This window comes from Rhinoderma darwinii, chromosome 1, assembly GCF_050947455.1.
Source record: "Rhinoderma darwinii isolate aRhiDar2 chromosome 1, aRhiDar2.hap1, whole genome shotgun sequence".
Taxonomy (NCBI): Eukaryota; Metazoa; Chordata; class Amphibia; order Anura; family Rhinodermatidae; genus Rhinoderma; species Rhinoderma darwinii.
The window spans coordinates 36,424,103-36,445,056 of record NC_134687.1 but is presented as its reverse complement, the minus strand read 5'-3'; the positions used below and the strand labels follow the sequence as shown (position 1 = coordinate 36,445,056).

The following is a 20,954-nucleotide window of genomic DNA, read 5'->3' as shown; positions in this document are numbered from 1 at the left end:
GGCCCCTGCAATGGGGCTTGTTTTTTTCACCAAAAGAATGTCGTGAGCTGCGGGCCCCCCTTTCAATTAGGTTTGGCCGGGCCTCTCACATCAGTACCCATAATACCCCCCCTGATGGCGGCCCTGGGTAGCATGGGGGTCGTCATGGGGGCCGTCAAACACTGCCGCCCGTGCGACCGATCGCGCGCACCCGCAAACTCCCGCGCATGCGCACCCGCGAACTGCGCACCGAATTTTGAGGCAGATTTTGACCTGCCCAAACTATCTTGACGCGTTTTTTGCCCGCGGCGATTGAGGACAGCAGACAAAAAACGCAGGGAAAAATGCATTTTCTGCCTCCCATTGATTTCGATGGGAGGTCAGAGGCGGAACCGCGGCAAGAAAGGACGTGCTGCTTTTTCTTTTTTCCGCGACTGGCTCCCATTGATTTCAGATTAAATCAATGGGAGGCGGTTTTGGAAGTTCTTTGGTGCTGATTCTGACGCAGTGTCCGAGTCAATATCAAGGCCCAAAACTCTGTGAACTGGGCCTTATTGTTAGGGCTTATTCAAACGAACGTTACTCTATGGGGCCAAAATCTGCCTCAAAATTCGGTGCGCAGTTCGCGGGTGCGCATGCGCGGGAGTTTGCGGGTGCGCGCGATCGGTCGCACGGGCGGCAGTGTTTGACGGCCCCCATGACGACCCCCATGCTACACAGGGCCGCCATCAGGGGGGGTATTATGGGTACTGATGTGAGAGGCCCGGCCAAACCTAATTGAAAGGGGGGCCCGCAGCTCACGACATTCTTTTGGTGAAAAGAACAGGCCCCATTGCAGGGGCCTGTTTTTTTCTACCAAAGGCAAGTCGCGGCAGTTGCCGGGCCCCCCTTTCAATTAAGTTTGGCCGTGCCCCCTACACTAGTACCCCTAATACCCCCCTGATGGCGGCCCTGTATAGCGCGAATCACGCGCGTCACCCGGAAGTGCTTCCATGTGCCGTGCACGATTTGCACGCACCCAATGACTTTAATTGGGTGTGTGCTGCGCGAAACACGGGCAAGTATATGACATGTCGTGAGTTTTACACAGCGCACACACGCTGCGTGAAATTCACTGACAGTCTGAACGGCCCCATTCACTAACATAAGTCCGTGCGACGTAATAAGTATCACGGACGTATAACCCGTTCGTGTGAATAAGGCCTTATATTGTCATTTGTAGTGAATTTTCAGTGCACAATCCGCACCAAAAATAGGAGGCAAGTAAGTGGCTTATTCAGACGTCCATGTTCGGTCTGTGATATACGGACTGTGTATCGGCCATATTTCCCGGACCGACCACAGTTCAGGGAGCCGGGTTTCTAGCATCACAGTTATCTATCATCATAGTCCCTCCCTTCCCGTGGGAATACTGTCCCCGGTCCCGTACTGAAAGCATCATTACCGTATGGGGCAGTATTCCCGCAGAGAGGCAGGGACTCCCAGCAACACTGATAACTATGATGCTAGGAGTCCGGCTCCATGAATTGTGGTCAGCCTGTGAGATACAGCCGATACACGCTCCGTATGTCACGGACCGAATGCGGCCGTCTGAATAAGGCCTTAGTCTAGTTACACAGTGCGGTGAAATCCCATTTTTTTGCCACAATTTTTGCAAAAAAAGTGACTTGACCGCACTGTGAGAATATAGCCTAACAGCACTTTTCATGTTTTGTATCTTTTTTTTATGCAATTTTCGTAATTGCGGCACAAATCACGCGGTTTTGCCGCGATTTTTAAATAATCGCGGCAAAACTGCGCCATTTTTGCCGCGATTACGAAAATCGCGGCAAAAAAGCGCTAGGAAAACGAAAAAATACCAAAAAACTTTTTAACCAACTTTATACAATCTACAAATGGGGTCAGGGGGATGGGAATCGGGATGGATAGGGGAACATACTCACCAGCCTGCAGGTCCGGTCGGCAGTGTAGAGTAGCTGGGGGGCGGGATCTCCACACGCAGCTTCAGCACATGCTGCATCTTCAGCACATGCTGCATCTTCCCCTCCAGTGAAGCAACAACAGGTATGCAGGGGCTGCCGCGAGTGTTTCTAGGGGAGTGTCGCTAGGGGGGGTGTCGCTAGGGGGGTGCCGCGGGCGTTGCGAGGGAGGCCCGTGAGCGTTGCGAGGGGGGCCCGTGAGCGTTGCGAGGGGGGGGGGCGACGGCAGCCCGGCGGGCCCCTTTTACTTCATCCATGTGGCCGGGCCCCTGACGGGAGTACCAGTAATACCCCCCTGATGGCGGCCCTGGGTCTGGCCATAGTCTATGCTTTGTGCTAGGAAGACACACCAAAGACAATGTATACTATCCCCGTGGTCAATTGTCGTATAGCATGTCCTTGCTTCTTTTAGCTCCCTTTTCTGGGCAACATTCTTGTCTGACGGAGCTGTTGTCCTATCTGGATAACCCCTTCTGTGAATGAAGACCTGCTGACAACCAGGTAATAGCCATAGGTCCAGTAACCAGAACCCCCAACAGTCAGTTGTTATCACCGGAAAACCTGCATGGAGTTAAACATTTCTCCTGCAAAGTTAGCTGGAGTTAAAATGCGGCTCTCCACTCTTATGAAATAATAATCGGTAAATAATAGGTAATATATTGTCCTGAGAAAGGTACCCTTCCCTATATTGTCCATATGCTCTGATAGGGCATACCGTATGGAAAGGGGTTTACCTTATTCGACAATTAACTGTTCAATTAGTTTATGATCTCAGTATCTGAATCTTTGTTACACCACAATCTAGGAGTTTTCTGTTTCTACAACTAAATGGGCAACCATATAATACATCGATGGCCGGAGTCTTCCAAGGCGGAAACAGCTCTTTGCAGCAGCTCTCCAACTTGGCTACTATGGCATTTAGGCAGGGGTTGTCCAAATTGGACAACCCTTTTAAAGATTTACTGTGACTGTTCTCATTGTTTAGCTTTGCTCTGGACTTGTCGTCTGTTCTGAAGTCTTTTTGATTAACAACCATCCATCTAGACCCAACTACATTTCTGTCTTATGATTTAAAGCTTCATTATCTTCTTGTCTTTGACATCATCTGCCTGACAAACCCTTGACCTGACCTGGCTTGAACCTACAGTAGCTTGCATGTCAAGACTATTCATTACTACACACAGAAAGTACAGTTATTGAGCCTGGGGAAAGCCAACCCTAACCAAAGATTTGGCAACAAACAGATGTCTGTGGAAAAGGAGGGAAACTATGATCCCCCAGGCTGCACCCCTGGGAACTGTGCTCAGATTAGAACAATTACACGTTTTGTCAGATCTCCAATATTAAGCCAACCTTGACCTGGCACTAGATAAAAAAAGTGGGAAAATGGTGCAGATTAACTACTGTGTCTTCATCTAGAGTGTGTCAAAAAAATTGCCAAATTCTGGCACATTTTGACGCAATTTGGTGAAATTTGGCACATTTTATTTTAGACTCATTCAAGAACAGATGTTTGCATCTCACTAGACACTTTTAAGACAAAGTTTTAGAATGCGCCAAAGTGCGCCAAACGAAAACTAAGCCAACCAAGAATTGATATAAGGAAAAGTTTCTGGCATATATAGCAAGATGCGCCACATTTATCATACAGCGTGCACCACTCTGATAAATTTGGGAGTTCTTCAGGCTACCTGGTCTAAGTTTCTGCTATCTAAATCTCAAGCTGGCCATACACATTAGATATTTGTTGGCTGAACATGCCGATTTCTGCAAGATCGACAGACTGTCTAATGTGTATGGTGGCAGGTGTCGGGGGGAGAAGGATTAGGCTGTTAAATTTCAGCATGCCTGATCTGTTTGTTAGTTAGGAGATAAGTATTGAAAACACATGCACGCTCGGCAGATTCGAACATGATTAGGGGAGTTGGCAGTAATAGTTGTTGACCGAACAATTCATAGGCCGACAGCTATTTAACAGGTTCCCGACCGCTGGCCGTAAATATACGGCCAGCGGCCAGGGTCTCTAAAGTCCGGCGTATAGTATATATACGGCCGCACTTCAGAGACTGTGCACGCGCGATCGCGTGCACACAGCTCTATGCCCTGGCTGTTGCTAACAGCCATGGGCACTGGGCAGAATGTCAGGGGTCAATCTTTTGGCCCCTGAACATGTGATCGCTGTGACAACCAATCACAGCGATCACATGCATTTCTGCATAGAAAACAGTGTGCACGCGATCGCGTGCACACAGCCCTGTGCCCTCGCTGTTACCAACAGCTCTGGGCACTGGGCAGAGTATCAGGGACCAATCTGATGGTCCCTGATCATGTGGTCGCTGTGAAAACCTATCACAGCGACCACATTTGTTTTATTTTGACTTTTCTGGCAGTAAATCTCCTGCCTCTTTTCTTCTCCTCAAACATTGTTTCAGTTTGAGGAGAAGAAGAGACTCGGGAGAATTGCTGCCAGAAGAATACAGTGAAAAAAAATACAGTTACACTAAAACATTCTCTGTATAGATAGATTTCTATCTATCTATACAATCTATCTATCCATCTATCTTTTTTTCTATCTATCTATCTACCTTTCTTTCTTTTATTCTATTAGAATAGGCAGGTAGGGAGTATATAATTATATATATATCCACATATATATAATATATATAGCAATAGCGGTTTATTTTTTTGTTAGCGGTAGTGTAGATATATATAGCAGTTAGTTTGTGTGTTTTATAAAAAAAAAAAAAAAAAAAAAATTTGTTTAGTTAGTGTTAGTGTTAGTTACGTTATGGCGAGGAAGTTGTTTAGCGCCGAGGAGGCATACGCCATGCTGTGGTCTGAGTCGGAGACCGCATCAGAGATGGCGTCCGAGATGGAACCTGTTTTAGGTAGTGACGATGACAGCGTCACTTCAGGTTCATCTTCAGGGGACGTTGTCCCTGATGCAGTCGAAACTGCAGAACATGAAAGCGCAGGGCCAAGTAGCGCTGTAGCACGGGACAGCCTGGTCCCTCCAGTCCAGGCTCTTGTATGGGCACCTGCCCCATCTTTTGGGCCTAGAATCCACGGATTTACGGCCACTCCTGGCATAACCGTGGACAATACAAATTTTGTCCAAATGGATTACTTCCATTTATTTATAACGGACGACATCCTAAATCAGATTGTCCACGAAACAAATTTATATGCCACGCAATATATAAGGCAGAAACCTTCATCCACCCATGCCAGAGATTGGACGCCCACCAATTTGCAGGAATTAAAAATTTTTTTGGGGCTCACCCTAAATATGGGTATTGTCAAAAAGCCCTCCATTAGGTCTTACTGGTCAACAAGACCCGCCCAAGCCACCCCAGTATATTCTGCAGTAATGCCCAGGTCTCGTTATGAGACAATAATGAGGTTCCTCCACTTCAATGACAACGCACAGGCCCCCCCAAGTACCGATGCAAACCGGGATCGGTTGTTCAAAATAAGACCGCTAATAAATTCCCTGAATAATTTATTTCTGCAACTCTACACCCCTGAGCAGAATGTAAGTGTGGACGAATCCCTCCTCAACTTCCATGGCAGACTTAGCTTTCGCCAATATCTACCTTCCAAAAGGGCAAGATATGGCGTTAAGCTCTACAAATTGTGTGAAAGCGGGTCAGGATATACCACCGCCTTCAGGATTTATGAAGGGCGGGACCGCACAATAAATGTTCCTGGATGCCCCCCTGATCTTTCCACCAGCAGTAAGATCGTGTGGGAGATAATGCAGCCTCTACTTCACAAGGGGTACCACCTGTACTGTGATAATTTTTATTCCAGTGTGCCCCTGTTTAGGCATTTGCATGCTGCAAGGACTGGGGCATGTGGTACCATGCGCAAAAACAGAATTGGTTTTCCACAGCAATTAGTGGGGAAGCGCATGGTAAAGGGGGACTCCTGTGCTTATGCATCTGAAGAATTGCTGGCGGTCAAGTTCAGGGATCGCAAAGATGTGTATGTACTAAGCACGATTCATACCGCAGGAACAGTGGCAGTGAGGGAAAGAGGGGCAACATCGGACAAGCACAAACCAGTGAGCGTGTCCGAATATAACAAGTACATGGGGGGGGTGGATTTAAGCGACCAGGTTTTACAGCCCTATTTAGTAAAACGCAAAACTAAAACCTGGTACAAAAAGTGGCCATTTATTTGTTACAGGTGGCCATCCACAACTCATTTGTGCTCTATAAAAAAAACAGAGGCAGAGACACATACCTGGATTTCCAGGAAAAAATTATTGAAGGCCTCATTTTTGATGTTCAGGACACCCGAGAATGCCCCCAGTCTGAGGATGTCACGCGACTGACTGAAAGACACTTCATCAGTCGGATTCCCCCAACAGCAACCAGAAGCAACCCTCAGAAAAAGTGCCGCGTCTGCAGAAAAGACGGGCACCGCAAAGATTCCCGATATTTCTGTCCCTCATGTCCCTCACAACCAGGCCTGTGCATTGAGCCATGTTTTAAAAAATACCACACTGTTCTGAATTATTAGATTTTAGTTAATTTGTTGAAAATATATTTGCCCTACATTACGTTTTTATTTTTCCCCTGATTTTACTCCAAGGGTGAGGGAGGGAATGGGTGGGGGGTGGATGTCATGTTTGATGTTTTCTAAAGTTCATCTGCTGGAGAGCTCCATTTGCATTAACCTGAAATTTCTTACTTTAGAAAACCCCAAAAAATAAATTCCCATTATACCCCTAGATGAATATTTTGGGATTTCTGCTTCAAGAGCAGATATTTTGGAAGTGTTATAGAAACTCTGTTGAGTTTTGTAAAACCAGCTTTGAAAAAAAGCGATTTGTGAAATAAGCTTCTTCTATCGTCCGCCCTCCTACATCTCTATGTGATAAATAAGGCCACATATTTGGTATCCCCATGCACGGGAGAAGTGGCAGAATGTGAACGGAGATTAATTTTGACCGTGGTCTAAGCCGTGTGTGAAAAATGCTGGTATAAACTGACGCATTTGCTAAAAAATTGCTAATTTTATTTTGATCCATCTTATTCAAGAAACTTTCAGAAGAAAACGGGACTGTCTAAAAATATGATAAACCCCTTGAAGGAAACCTTGTGGGGTCTACTTGTGTGAATGAAGTCGTTTATGGGGTGATTCTAATGTTTCAGCAGCATTAGGCCCCCCAGAAAACAGTATGCAGCTCTAAAATCAAATGCAGAATTCCTGGACCGAAAAGGCCAAAAAGCCTCCTTTTATGCCAAGCCCTGGCACATGCCCGTGAATAAAGCACACATATTTGGTATCCCCATGCACGGGAGAAGTGGAAGAATGTGAAATGCGATGAATTTTGTCCGTGGTCCATTTTGTGTGTGAAAAAGCTAGCATAAACTGGCGCAATTGTTAAAAAAAAAAGGTAATTTTATTTTGTTCCATCTTATTCAAGAAACTTTCAGAAGAAAACTGGACTGTCTAAAAATATGATAAACCCCTTGAAGGAAACCTTGTGGGGTCTACTTGTGTGAATTAAGTCATTTATGGGGTGATTCTAATGTTTCAGCAGCATTAGGCCCCCCAGAAAACAGTATGCGGCTCTAAAATCAAATGCAGAATTCCTGGACCAAAAAGCCTCCTTTTATGCCAAGCCCTGGCACATGCCCGCACAGCGAATAAGGCACACATATTTGGTATCCCCATGCACGGGAGAAGTGAAAGAACGTGAAAGGAGATGAATTTTGGCCGTGGTCTATACCGTGTGTGAAAAATACTAGCCTAAACTGACGCATTTGCTAAAAAAGTGCTGATTTTATTTTGTTCCATCTTATTCAAGAAACTTTCAGAAGAAAACTGGACTTGCTAAAAATATGATAAACCCCTTGAAGGAAACCTTGTGGGGTCTACTTGTGTGAATGAAGTCATTTATGGGGTGTTTCTAATGTTTCAGCAGCATTAGGCCCCCCAGAAAACAGTATGCGGCTATAAAATCAAGTGCAGAATTCCTGGACCGAAAAGGCCAAAAAGCCTCCTTTTATGCCAAGCCCTGGCACATACCCGCACAGTGAATAAGGCACACATATTTGGTATCCCCATGCACGGGAGAAGTGGAAGAACGTGAAAGGAGATGAATTTTGGCCGTGGTCTATACCGTGTGTGAAAAATACTAGCCTAAACTGACGCATTTGCTAAAAAAGTGCTGATTTTATTTTGTTCCATCTTATTCAAGAAACTTTCAGAAGAAAACTGGACTTGCTAAAAATATGATAAACCCCTTGAAGGAAACCTTGTGGGGTCTACTTGTGTGAATGAAGTCATTTATGGGGTGTTTCTAATGTTTCAGCAGCATTAGGCCCCCCAGAAAACAGTATGCGGCTATAAAATCAAGTGCAGAATTCCTGGACCGAAAAGGCCAAAAAGCCTCCTTTTATGCCAAGCCCTGGCACATGCCCGCACAGTGAATAAGGCTCACATATTTGGTATCCCCATGCACGGGAGAAGTGGAAGAATGTGAAAGGAGATTAATTTTGGCCGTGGTTCATACCGTGTGTGAAAAATGCTAGCATAAACCGACGCAATTGTTAAATTCTTGCATTTTTTTCCAATTTTGCCCACTTTAGAGAAAAAAAAAAAAATGATATATACTGACAAATGCCACTAAAACAAAGCCCTATCTGTCCTTTAAAAAGAGTGTAAAATTCAAAGATGAACTTTATTCACCTGCAGAGTTATAGTCATGTAAAGAAGCGCATAGCAAAATTGTGAAATTTGCTCTGGTCATTTAGCTGTAAAACAGCCTAGTCCTTAACCGGTTAAAGAGTTTGGTCATCTTTAGGCAGCTTAATATATCTGAACACAGCTTAGTATATCTGCCCCTTTGTTCTCTACTTTGCTAAGTAATGTATTTTTCCAACCCCACTGATATCAATACCAAAAGAGCATTCCAAAGAAAAAGCGCCGCTTCTATATTATTATGGTCACGTTAAAAACTGGTAGCAATACTTATATAGATATATAAATCTATATTTCAATATATCCATCACATAAAAAGAAGTTCTGAATCTGTATTATAAGCCTTTTTCATGCTTCGAGTCAATTAGTACTAGTGTTGTCCTTGGGAAACCTCTCCAGTCTCTAGTACAAGAACAGAAAATTACCATAAAAGAAAACGTTCCTTCAATTACATCTTATTCTCAGAACTACGGTAAATCATGACCCAAGGAAACAAAAATTCCATTCATTCCACGCATTTACTAATGTGCTTTGTAAAGTGAATTGATGTTTAAAATTAGTCATGTTTTTATTTTCTACTTCCGTTTGATACCAGTCCGATTTCATTCAGGTCCATTGGAACACATGTTCATGGCTTTAAATAACTCAGCGCATGCGCTGGCGGAGCGGGTTCGTGCAGAGGCGCCTTGACTTGCTTCGCTGGCTCTGAATGGCTATGCTGCTCGGCGCCTGCTCGGCGTGGTCGATAGCCCCCTCTTTGCATTGCACGGACGCTGGGTTGTGGCACATTCACTTATTTATTAATTTATTTTCCCACGTAACTATGGATTTTGACTTCCAGAGTGTGGTTCAGAAAAATATTATTATTTAGTTCATGCCGTTGAGCATACGGGGATATTTCTTATAGTCTGGACTTTGTAGTGTGCCTATTTCTATTACTGCTTATTGTCTGGACTCTGTAGCATTTCTTATCGTCTGGACTTCGTAGTGCGATGATTTCCATTAATGCGCTTGTGCTAAGCACTCCACTGCCATGTTTTTGGTTCCATGTTGATCCTGATAACATAAGTATTTTTGCAGATAAGGGCCTTTATTTTACACTTATGGTTTTCACCTGGTAGGCACAGCTGTGTATCCATATTTTGCCTAACTTTACATGTATCATTATTTAAGCAGGCTGTTTGCTACTAGGACCTACCTCTAACGGTATCGGCAGCCCGCCGATCCGCATGGGGTCTTTTGGTCCTCATGGTGATATAGTCACCACCATCCCATTCTCTCACGTTATTATTGGTATACTTTATTAATACATTGTATATGCATTTCTTTGATACCTTGCATTATCATAGGGGATTTAAACCTCATACATCATTGTAGGGAGAAATGTTTTTTTACATATGAGTATTTTAACCCGGGATGCATATCTCATACATTGTTTTCTATCTGATCGGGGGCGTATGCTATTTAATCAGTCTTTTTTCCATGAGTGATCATCCTGTGGCCTAACCAGGGTCCAGGACTTGGGTCCTGTACACATTTGTGCATTTTTAAGTGTTTGTAGATTTTGTCCGTTTGCTTTATACTTTGCATTTTTTCTATTTTGTACTGTGGTAATAAAGTGATTTCATTCATATTTAGCTGTGCAGTCTGTTATATCAGTTTGTGGTGCCCACTAACCTCTTCATTGTCATGCCTTTATATATTGCATATAGGACAAGCAAAACTAATTCAGTCAAGTTTGGAATAAAAGATTTAACCTTTTGTGTGATTTATTGAATTCGCTCCACAAACCTAATACATTAGATGGAATGTTATTGGGGCTTTGGGTGGAAGTTGAAGTAGTGCTGCCAAAAAGCCAATAATCAGGAACACTCCAACGGGAGGAAAATTGTAAAAGTGCAGCCTTTAGTGCAAAACAGTCTTACTGCCAGAAGACTATCCATAGTCTTTATTCTTTTTTAACCCCTTACTGACATATGACATAACTGTACGTCATAGTCCGTGGAGGGGGAGTATGGAGCGGGTTCACGGGCTGAGTTGTTCCATACTCATCAGGTATCAGCTTATGTTACAGCCGACGCTTCACCATAATGGCCGGGATCGAAGATAACTCTGATTTATAATGTTTAACTACTTAGATGCTGCAGTCAATATCGACATTGTCCCAAAGCCCTTCCAGCACAATTCCTACTCTACAGTAATTATTAGTAGCTGGGCAGGAAAGACTTTGGATGTTGTGCAGTTGCCCAATGTGCCGGCTGTGTCTCACAGTATTACTTTAAACGTTAGGCAGAAGTTCTAAAAAAAAAGTTGACATTATAGTCACCCTTTAACCCCTTAACAACCTGTAACATAACTGTATGTTTTGTCCGTGAAGGGGGGGGGAGTATGGAGCGGGCTCCTGATATACGCCCGCTCGACACTTCTCTATAAAGACCAGGATCGGAGATAACTCTGATCCCTGCCGCTTAACTACTTAGATGTGTGGTCAATAGCAGCAGCTTGAATCTAAGCTGTTAGAAAGAGTGGAAGTGCCCTCTGTTATTCCATCGGGGTGGGAATGGTTGTCATGGCATCCTGGAGTCCTACTGAAGCCGGTAAATATTTCAATACATGAACATAAATGTTTCATTTTCTACGGGGCTGCTGGACGTTATCTCTGGCAGCCCCATAGAGCAGTGGGCGAGAATGCACATTACCGCTCCATTCATATGGGGCTCACAGGGACAGCCAGGTAAACCTGTTCTCGTGATCAGTGGAGGTACCAGCAGTCAGACCCCCACTGATAAAGATATTTATCACCTATCCTGTGGATCGGTGCTAAATATAAATAATGGGAAGACCACTTTAATACATAATGTATAAGTGCCTATAGGAAAGAATGAGACATATCTGCACTTTTCAATTTAGGAATTGCAAACTTTTCATAACCTACAGAGAGTAGAAGAAACAAATACAGGGTTTATTTGTAGTCTGTAACCCTAGAGACATGGAGCTGCATACACAAGATGGTAGAATACAGATACTAAATGTTTTTAAAGTTGCTTCAATATTGAATTGTTGATGCATTAGAGCAATAACAAAATAAATTGCCAAAATGTCCAAAAACAGCCTCAAATACAGCACCAAACTGCCCTGTGTACATCTGACCTAGCAAATGTTTTTGAAAAGAAAAGTTTTCGATTTTTCAGGGCTCCAGTTTACTGCATCCCTGTCAGGTATTAGCAGTCTCTTCCTTATCTCAAGTAAGTATGGTCATCAGTATTTATTTGCATTATGGGATTTGGTTTCCTTGGTTGACAAAATATCTACAAAGAAGCTCATATTTAGACTTTTTGTAAAACACGTGATACTGCACCCCCCATGTGTGATGTATGAGTTTTATTCTAATGTTCTGCAATGTGCAATTTGTAACTAGATAAAAATGGCTCGCGGCATAACCTAGGGAATTGTTACAACTAAGGGGCCATAGACTTTGTAAAAATGGTGCCCCACAGGGATCTGCATTAGAATAACTTATTACTAATCACTTCTCTACATGTTCTCAGTTTGCAGATGACGTTGCCGTTTCTACACCACAGGACTCATCTGTACACTGGAGCAAATGAACACAATGAAAAGCAAAATGGCAGATGCCGTTTATGAGCCAACAAATAGATGGTACATGAAACATTAATATTTTTGCTTAGGTATTTATTTATTTCTGTTGCTTATATAATGCCGACATATCCCATAACACTGTACAGATATTGCCCCCAATCACATCAGTTATGTCCCCAATGGAGCTCACAATCTAGTTTCCATATCTCTGACACACACACTAGGGCCAATTTCATAGGATCAAATTAACCTATGAGAATGTTTTTGGAGTACGGGATGAAACGGGAAAATTTGGAGGAAACTCACAAAAACATGTGAAGAACTTAGAAACTCCATGCAGATGTCATCCATGGTCAGATTCTAAGCCAAGTGCTGCGAGGCAAGATGGCTAAACACTAAGCCGCCGTGCTGTTCATAAAATATAGATATTGGTTTAATGTCTATGCACCCATTATGTATTTTGAAAATGGGCTGTATTCAGAAATCCCGAAAAAAACGAGGTAAGAACAAATAAGCTTGTTTTTACCACATATAATAATTATATTCACTCCGCGATTATAATCACTTGATAGTCCAACAAAACCATAAAGGCACATGGACATCCTAGGAGCCGTCCCTTCCTGCTCATTACACCCTTCTATTAGTCAGAATTTCCATTCTGCTGGATTCATCACATAGTCGACCATTCATTTAAATGGCTCCTGGCTGATTTCCGAGCAATGTAGTATGTCTGTATTCACACAGCCGATTTTTTTAATGGCCCATGAATACTGTCTGTCAAAAAATAGGACATGTCCTATTTTTGTCTGTTGTCACGGCCCGACGGTCCCCATAGAACTTAATGGATCTGTTAATAATGGACGTTTTTCAGGAATCAATTCTGCGACGGCCGTTAAAAACTGATACTGGCTCTCACAATAGGACTCCCTGGGCACATCGCGAAGCACCTAGCACGGGGATGCCCTTGACGTCACTGTCCATATATGGACAGTGGTGACAGGGCTTTCAATTGCAAGCTCTCTGGCCAAATACTCCTGTCTTGGGAAAGCCCTTGACGTCACTGTCCATATATTAACAGTAACATTAGGAGCTTTGAGATTCGGGAATCCTCGGCCAGCGCATTGCCGACACTCTGGCCAGGGAATTCACTCCTAGAGGGAAACTATACTGTGCTATCTACAGTGGCTATTTGTGGCACTATTTACAAGGAGGTGTGATGCTTTCTACAGGAGGGTGGCACTATCTTCAAGGGCATGTGGCACTATCTAAAGGGGTGTGTGGCGCTATCTTCAAGGTGGGTGTAGCACTATCTAAATAGGCACAGTGGCACTGTATTGGCACTATCTGGAGGGTACACTGTGATACTATCTACATGGGCATTGTGTGTGGCACTATCTACATGGGTTCTCTGGCACTATCTACATGGGCACTCTGGCACTAGGCACTATCTATGTGAGCACTTTGGTGCTTTAAATGTCGACACTGTGGCACTATGTGGCAGTGCGGCACTATGTGGGCACTGTGGTACTATAAGGACACTGGCATTATCTATGTGGGCACTGTCACTATATATGTGGATACTATCTACAGTGGGCACTGTGACACTATCTACAGGGGCATTGCGGCTCTATCTAAATGGACACTGTGGTGTTTTTCAGGGACATAAAAAAACCCGGACAAATTAAATCCATCAGTTTTTTTTAACGGCCATTAAAAACTGAGAGATGGACTGGAAAAGGATGCAAAATTGGAGACCTCCTGATGCAAAACAGCCATGAAAAACTGACAATTGTAGCCTAAAGCCTTATTCACACAAATTAGGTAATCGTCTGTGTGACGGCCGTACTTATAATGGCCATCACACGACTGCATTAAAATGAATGTTCATCTATGGGGCTATTTACATGGATGTTTTTTTTACGAATTGTGTGAAGGGCCCCTGAAAAAATAGGACATATCCTATTTTTGCCCGTTTTCACGGATCCCTCAATAGACACAAGTCTATAAGGGATCAGTAAAATCAGGTCCCCCACAGATGCTAATTGGCTGTGGAAAAACTGGCATTTTTCATGGCTGATTTGACACCCGTTGGTGTGAATAAGTTCTTATGCTACATTTCAGGTATAAGGTGTAGCCATCTACAGGTTGCCCCAGGGAATAACAGCTGATCAGTAGGGGTTGAAAAAGCCAAAGCTATAGGGATCAGCTGATAATCGAGGAAGCAAAATTTACAAAACCGGTTGTCGTGCTTCAATATTTATGGTATATCCACAGGATTGGAAGAATTGGGGATCTCTGAGAACCATTTATCAAGATAACGTGGCTGGCGGTGGCCACATATAGAAGCTGACTATGTGTAGAGTTGGTGGCTTAAAGTCTATGACAGGTATGGAAACAGCTATAGACAATTACCACAGACATATATGGCATAACCTATAGATATTCCACAAATGTATAAAATGGGTATGCCCCTTTAAGGAAAAAAACATAACTATGAAAGCCTACAGCTCCTTAAACCATGTACCATGATATATATCTGCACCTTTTGCAAAGATTTATTTTCCTGATATGCAGCAGAAATCAACCAATTGTCCCATAATTATATGACCAATATTAAATCAAGGAAATTCTGCATCCCCATAAATATACACAAGCTTGACTGTATTATTCTGGTTAAATATATTGATACTATATTTGTTAGAGGATTAAAGGTTCCTAAATTATAATTTTTTTTCTACATTTTGAGTGAAAATTTGGAGTATCATGTAGAAATTTCATGTTGAAGAACATAGAAGTATGTCAATGATATACTATTGTAACACTAACGCCTTATTCCAGGATACTCCCCCAGACTACAGCCACAGATGCAGAACTGCTTCCCAATAAGAATCACATGTTTTAGAGGAAAATAATAGAAAAAAAACATGTTACCATTATTGTATTTTCCTGTATTAATTCCATTACTGCAGTTTCACATCCTCTCCTTTCAGTAGGAATCCAGCATATAGCCCTGTTCATCCTGTTCCACCTGATGCATGAATATAATGCCAGTGGAGAAGATTGATAACATTTATGCCAGCAGTTCTGTACGAGGGACCAGATGAATATAACCCGGAATAACGTTGCAGAGTAATACGCCATGTAGGGTCTTTGAAAAGCAAAAGGAAGAAGTTATGGAAACATTTTAACGCCCTGTAGCAGTTGTAGCCGTCTGCAGGGGTTAGAAAAACGTTTAACTCTATCATTTCCAGGGTACAAAGCTTATAGGAAACAATGATTGCAGTGTCTGCTAATAGTGTATATGTAGTGGTTGTAAATCAGTATATGTTACCCCAGAAGAGGGAAATATCAGCAGATGTTACAGAAGAAGACCACTCAACCATCCACATTGCCATTATGTAAGGGTTAAATGCTCTTTTATACAACAAGACAATAACCACGTCATAATAAATAATCACAAAAAGACTCCATTCCAATGACTTATCAGACCGACACTTATGTGCATAGACAGCGCACAAACAGATAAGCCAAAAAGATGTAAGAAAAAAACGGTCTCACGAAAACAACGACTTCTTAGGTAAGGTGATCAGCTGATCGCCAGGGGTCTGATTTCCCACACTACTGCAAACAGCTTATTTTGTTGGTGAAGCTGCAGATGTCTATATATTTCCCCTGCAGCGTCCACTATGAGGGAAATAAAATGTTTATATGCGCCCATTGAAATATATGGCCATTCCTGTAATTCATGGATGACTCGATTCCGCTATCGAGAGAGCTGCTGTTTGTTGGCATCTCACCACTCTGGCTCATAGAGGGGGGTCTCAAGTGTAGGACCCCCTCTGTGATTCCCATATGGTCAATTGTTGTCTCTGTGAGATCAACCCCTTTAAGTGTAAAGGACAATCAACCTATAAAGAGTTAACCAATTTTTATTTTTAAATGCTTTATGATAGAGGCTCTCCAACTTTTGCAAAACGACAACCCAGAGAATGCCCTGCAACCTGTGTCTGTCAGCAAATGCTGGTGGTTGTAGTCACATAACAGCTGGAGAGCCACAGGTTGGAGCCCTCTGCTTTATAATGATTATATGGCTTTATCACTCACAGCTATCATTGGTGATCATATCTTATTACATAGGTGAACCTTTCTCTGTTACATCTGCAGTAACCCTTTAATGAGCTGCACACAGTGGCACCTTGAGATTTAATGAAAAGAAAATATCAGTGTGGGTAAAATAATATTTTTTTTAATCAAAACCTAAAGGCTATGTACAGCTTTGAAATCGTTTTTATTTTATTTTATTGTGTTTTGTGCAAGCTTTTAAATACTTTTTATTACAAATTATTTTTACTTTTTGAGATACAGCTGCTTTATACAGAGCAGCTGTATCTTGCGCTGAGACCTGAATCCGCCAGGTCTGCGGGACTGACGGGTTCAGTAACAGCGGGAAAATCAGGATCCACTGTTATCGATCTAAGTTATGAATTTAGATGTCATCGATAACAGTTCGATCCTGCTGTAAGGGCTCATTCAGATGACTCGTCCGTGTGCTGTGCGTTGAAATAAGTGACAGCACATGGACCCATTCATTTCAATGGGGCTATTCAGACATGCGGGAGTTTTCACCCAGCGAGTGTCCATTGCATGAAACTCACTGCATGTCCTATATTGGTGCGTTTTTGTGCATCTAGTTGCCCATTGAAGTCTATGCGTCATCCGTGTGCTGTCAGTGTTTTACGCATCAGTTACAAAGAAATGCAGAGAAATAAAAAAAAATAAGTGCTTGCACGGATGTGAAAAACGCATGCCACACGCAAAGCACACTGATGCCAATACACAACTTACACGGAAATGAAATGTAGGAAAAACACAGCATTTTTTTATGAGCACAAATCGGAAATGCTCATCTGAATGTAGCCTAGCTGAACCCGTCAGTGCCGCTGACCTGACAGATAGAGGTTTCCGCGCTTAATACAGCTGCTCTGTATACAGGATACAAAGCAGCTGTATCTCAAAAAGTACAAATAATTTTTAATAACATAAAATTACAAAGTTGCACCAATCACACTGATACACATTTTTATGAAAAAAACAAAAACGTTTTTAAAGGCGTACATACATAACCTTTAACAAGAGCTGAATTATAACCGTATTGAGGAACCAACAAATGAGTACAACCCCTTATATTACATGATCACTGATAAAACACATTGCTCTACACGGAGGAAACCAGTTACTGAATGATGAGAAATGAACTCTGTATATTCCACATATCCTTCTGTAGTATAGTAAGGTGAGGGTTACATGGTGCTTGTCAGCATTATACTGGGTGTTAGAGGGTGGCAATGAACCTGCACACAGTAGTGAGTGGTAGAATGCATTTCTTGCCTTTGTCAGCTCTCTGGTCCTGCGCATGAGTCAGTCTCCTAGACTGAGAGGAGAAGGTGTGCCACTCACTCACAACTGCTCGCTGCTTTCTTGCATAGACCATTTAAGAAACAACTGCTTCCCTGTATCCTCTATGGAATGATAATACTCACTTGGATTCCAGGAGGAGCAGAGACAAGCAGGCAGCACTTGCAGGCAGTGGAATGGGACCTGGTGCTTCTTGGCATGACTGGCATCTGCAGGGATCTTAGTTTGAGGACCTTGGACAGCAGCACCATTAAAGCCACTAGAACCTGGAGGCGCCTTATACAATGCAGGATTCCCACAGAGGAAGCATGTAGAACAACCCGCCTGCTATTCATCCTCCTAATTCAATGAGGAAAATCAGGCTCATGGATAGATGCTAAGAAATGCCCTTGGCAGAGATTCTGCTGGCTGGTTTTCTCATAGTAGTGTTCATTGTCTCACTGTTGGCTAATCTACTGGTGCTGATATGTTTCTTGTACAGTCCTGAGATAAGGAAGCAGGTATCTGGCATCTTTCTGGTCAACCTCTCATTCTGCAATCTCCTTCTGACTATCCTCAACATGCCCTCCACTTTTTTGGCTATCTTAAATCATCAGCAGCCATTCAATGACTGCCTCTGTAAAGCTTTGGGGTTTTTGGAAACTTTTTTGACTTCTAACACCATGCTCAGCATGGCGGCTCTCAGCATAGACAAATGGATTGCTGTGGTTTTCCCCTTAAGTTACACCAGCAAGATGAGGTATAAGGATGCAGGGATAATGATGGGGTACACCTGGCTCCACTCACTCACATTCCCCCTGGTCTCTCTCTTCCTCTCCTGGTTAGACTACAGTAGCATGTATGCCTCTTGTACCTTGCATGCCCAAGATGCCCCTGAGACAAGACGCTTCATGGCATTTACCATCGTGTTCCATGCTGCCAGTTTTATGCTCTCACTGGTTATATTATGTTTCACTTATTTAAAGGTGCTGAAAGTGGCACGGTTCCACTGCAGGAGGATAGATATTATTACCATGCAAACACTTGTATTGCTTGTAGACATCCACCCCAGGTAATTCCTTTCTTCTCATTTCTTTATAGCTATTGTGTATATGATGCCTGTCAGTTGTATATATGGGAAAATACTGGATCCACTGTACAGAGGAAACACCCTATCATCCTACACATAGCACACAGTATAGCATAAAGCCACTGCTGGTTGTTCTGTATAGTCTCCAAAAGATGATGTAGCAGAGCTGAATTTTATATTTACATATAACTCTTTTGGGTCTGCATTGCTTCTGAATGGTAAGAACTCTTTAAGTTATAGTAGGTTTACCTGCAGTCCTGTGCAAAACCAAATATGATATGGAGGTGACAAACTCAACTCTGCTACCTTTGTATATGTGGGTGAATGCTGGCAGAAATCCTATAATAATATTGTGTATATCAGTGTTACAAATGCTTATACTGGTAATTACAGTATGTCTTCATACGTCCTCTGTGCTATATGGTTTAATATGTGCTACTGTATTATATTATTTTTATATTGTTATATCGTAATTATTATGTTGATTTTTACTTTGTTATATTTATTATATTATTTATTATATTACTATATTATAAGTATGTATGTTTTTGCTAAAGCATTCGTCCTATTATTTTTTTATACAGAATTCTGCTCTACCATAATGGTCACTCTAGACCCTACATCTATATTCTTAGCAGAGTAGTAGAGCTGAATTTGTCAGTAAACTGTTTTTTGTTGTTTTTTTTTAAAGTAAATTAAGATAATGATACAGCTTTACCTGCGGTGTTATTTGAAGTCATATATATTATATTGCAAATGGCAAACTCAGCTCTGCTACTGTATATGTATCTATACAGGATTTGATGTTTTTAAATTAGAAGCCCACTAAAACACTGTTTTATTAAGTCAACGCTACTTTATAAAACTGCTCCTTTTAAGACTATCTATCTATCTATCTATCTATCTATCTATCTATCTATCTATCTATCTATCTATCTATCTATCTATCTATCTATCTATCTATCTACCTCTATCTATCTATCTATCTATCTATCTATCTATCTATCTATCTATCTATCTATCTATCTCATATCTATCTATCTATCTCATATCTATCTATCTATCTATCTATCTATCTATCTATCTATCTATCTATCTATCTATCTATCTATCTATCTATCTATCATCTATCTATCATCTATCTATCTATCTATCTATCTATCTATCTATCTATCTATCTATCTATCTATCTATCTATCTATCTATCTATCTATCTATCTATCTATCTATCTATCTCATATCTATCTATCTATCTATCTATCTATCTATCTATCTATCTATCTATCTATCTATCTATCTATCTATCATCTATCTATCTATCTATCTATCTATCTATCTATCTATCTATCTATCTATCTATCTCATATCTATCTATCTATCTATCTATCTATCTATCTATCTATCTATCTATCTATCTATCTATCTATCTATCTATCTCATATCTATCTATCTATCTCATATCTATCTATCTATCTATCTATCTATCTATCTATCTATCTATCTATCTATCTATCTATCTATCTATCTATCTCATATCAATTCAATTCAATTCAATTCAAAGAAGCTTTATTGGCAGGACCAAATACATATTAGCATTGCCAAAGCAAGTAAGAAGTAAGGGAATGAGGGATAGGGACTGAGGGCTTGGGGATAGGGACATATCTAGGGTCGGGGTTATACAAGTCCATGGCATATCATGTCTCTCTCAGTTTATGGCATGCAGTGACATATTGTGCCGCTGTGCCCACTGTGGTTTCCTCTTCACCCAGCAGGATGTAGAGTTTCTCTTCCTCTTCCATGGAGCTGAAGTCCGGTAAGAGATCAGAGAGTTTCCTGAAGTGAGTGTCCCTCACTGCTGAGTATTTGGAGCAGTGTAGCAGGAAGTGGGCCTCATCCTCCACGGCCTCCTGGTCGCACTGTTGGCACAGTCGGCTCTCCCTGGGCTTGTAGGTCTGTCTGTGGCGCCCGGATTCGATGAGCAGGTTGTGGGCGCTCAGTCTGTAGCGGCTCAGGATCTGTCTGTCTCTGGGGTTTGGCAGTTTCTCCAGATATGGCGCCAGTTTATATTCCCGCTGTAGACTCCGGTATATTGTCAGTTTCTGGGATGTCTTTATGTCGTTTCTCCAGTCACTGATATATTCCTCTTGGCCTTTGTTTATTGTCTTCTTGATTTCGGCTTTTGTGAGGCCGCGCTG

At 42.1% G+C, this 20,954-nt stretch overlaps 1 protein-coding gene across 2 annotated transcripts in view; it reads left to right on the top strand.

Annotated features, from left to right (window-relative positions):
• Positions 1–17,695: 17,695 nt before the first annotated feature.
• The window catches only part of GPR78 (G protein-coupled receptor 78), a 47,400-nt gene continuing 44,141 nt past the window's right edge, over positions 17,696–20,954 (top strand). Inside the window, exons 1-2 of one of the 2 annotated variants that reach the window (XM_075848997.1) lie at positions 18,352–18,429; positions 18,656–18,741. In XM_075848997.1, coding sequence (XP_075705112.1) covers positions 18,385–18,429; positions 18,656–18,741 — 131 coding nt within the window. In that variant the 5' untranslated portion in view covers positions 18,352–18,384. Of the gene's footprint in view, positions 18,742–20,954 lie in introns of both variants that reach the window. The other variant, XM_075848996.1, reaches the window with a different exon arrangement.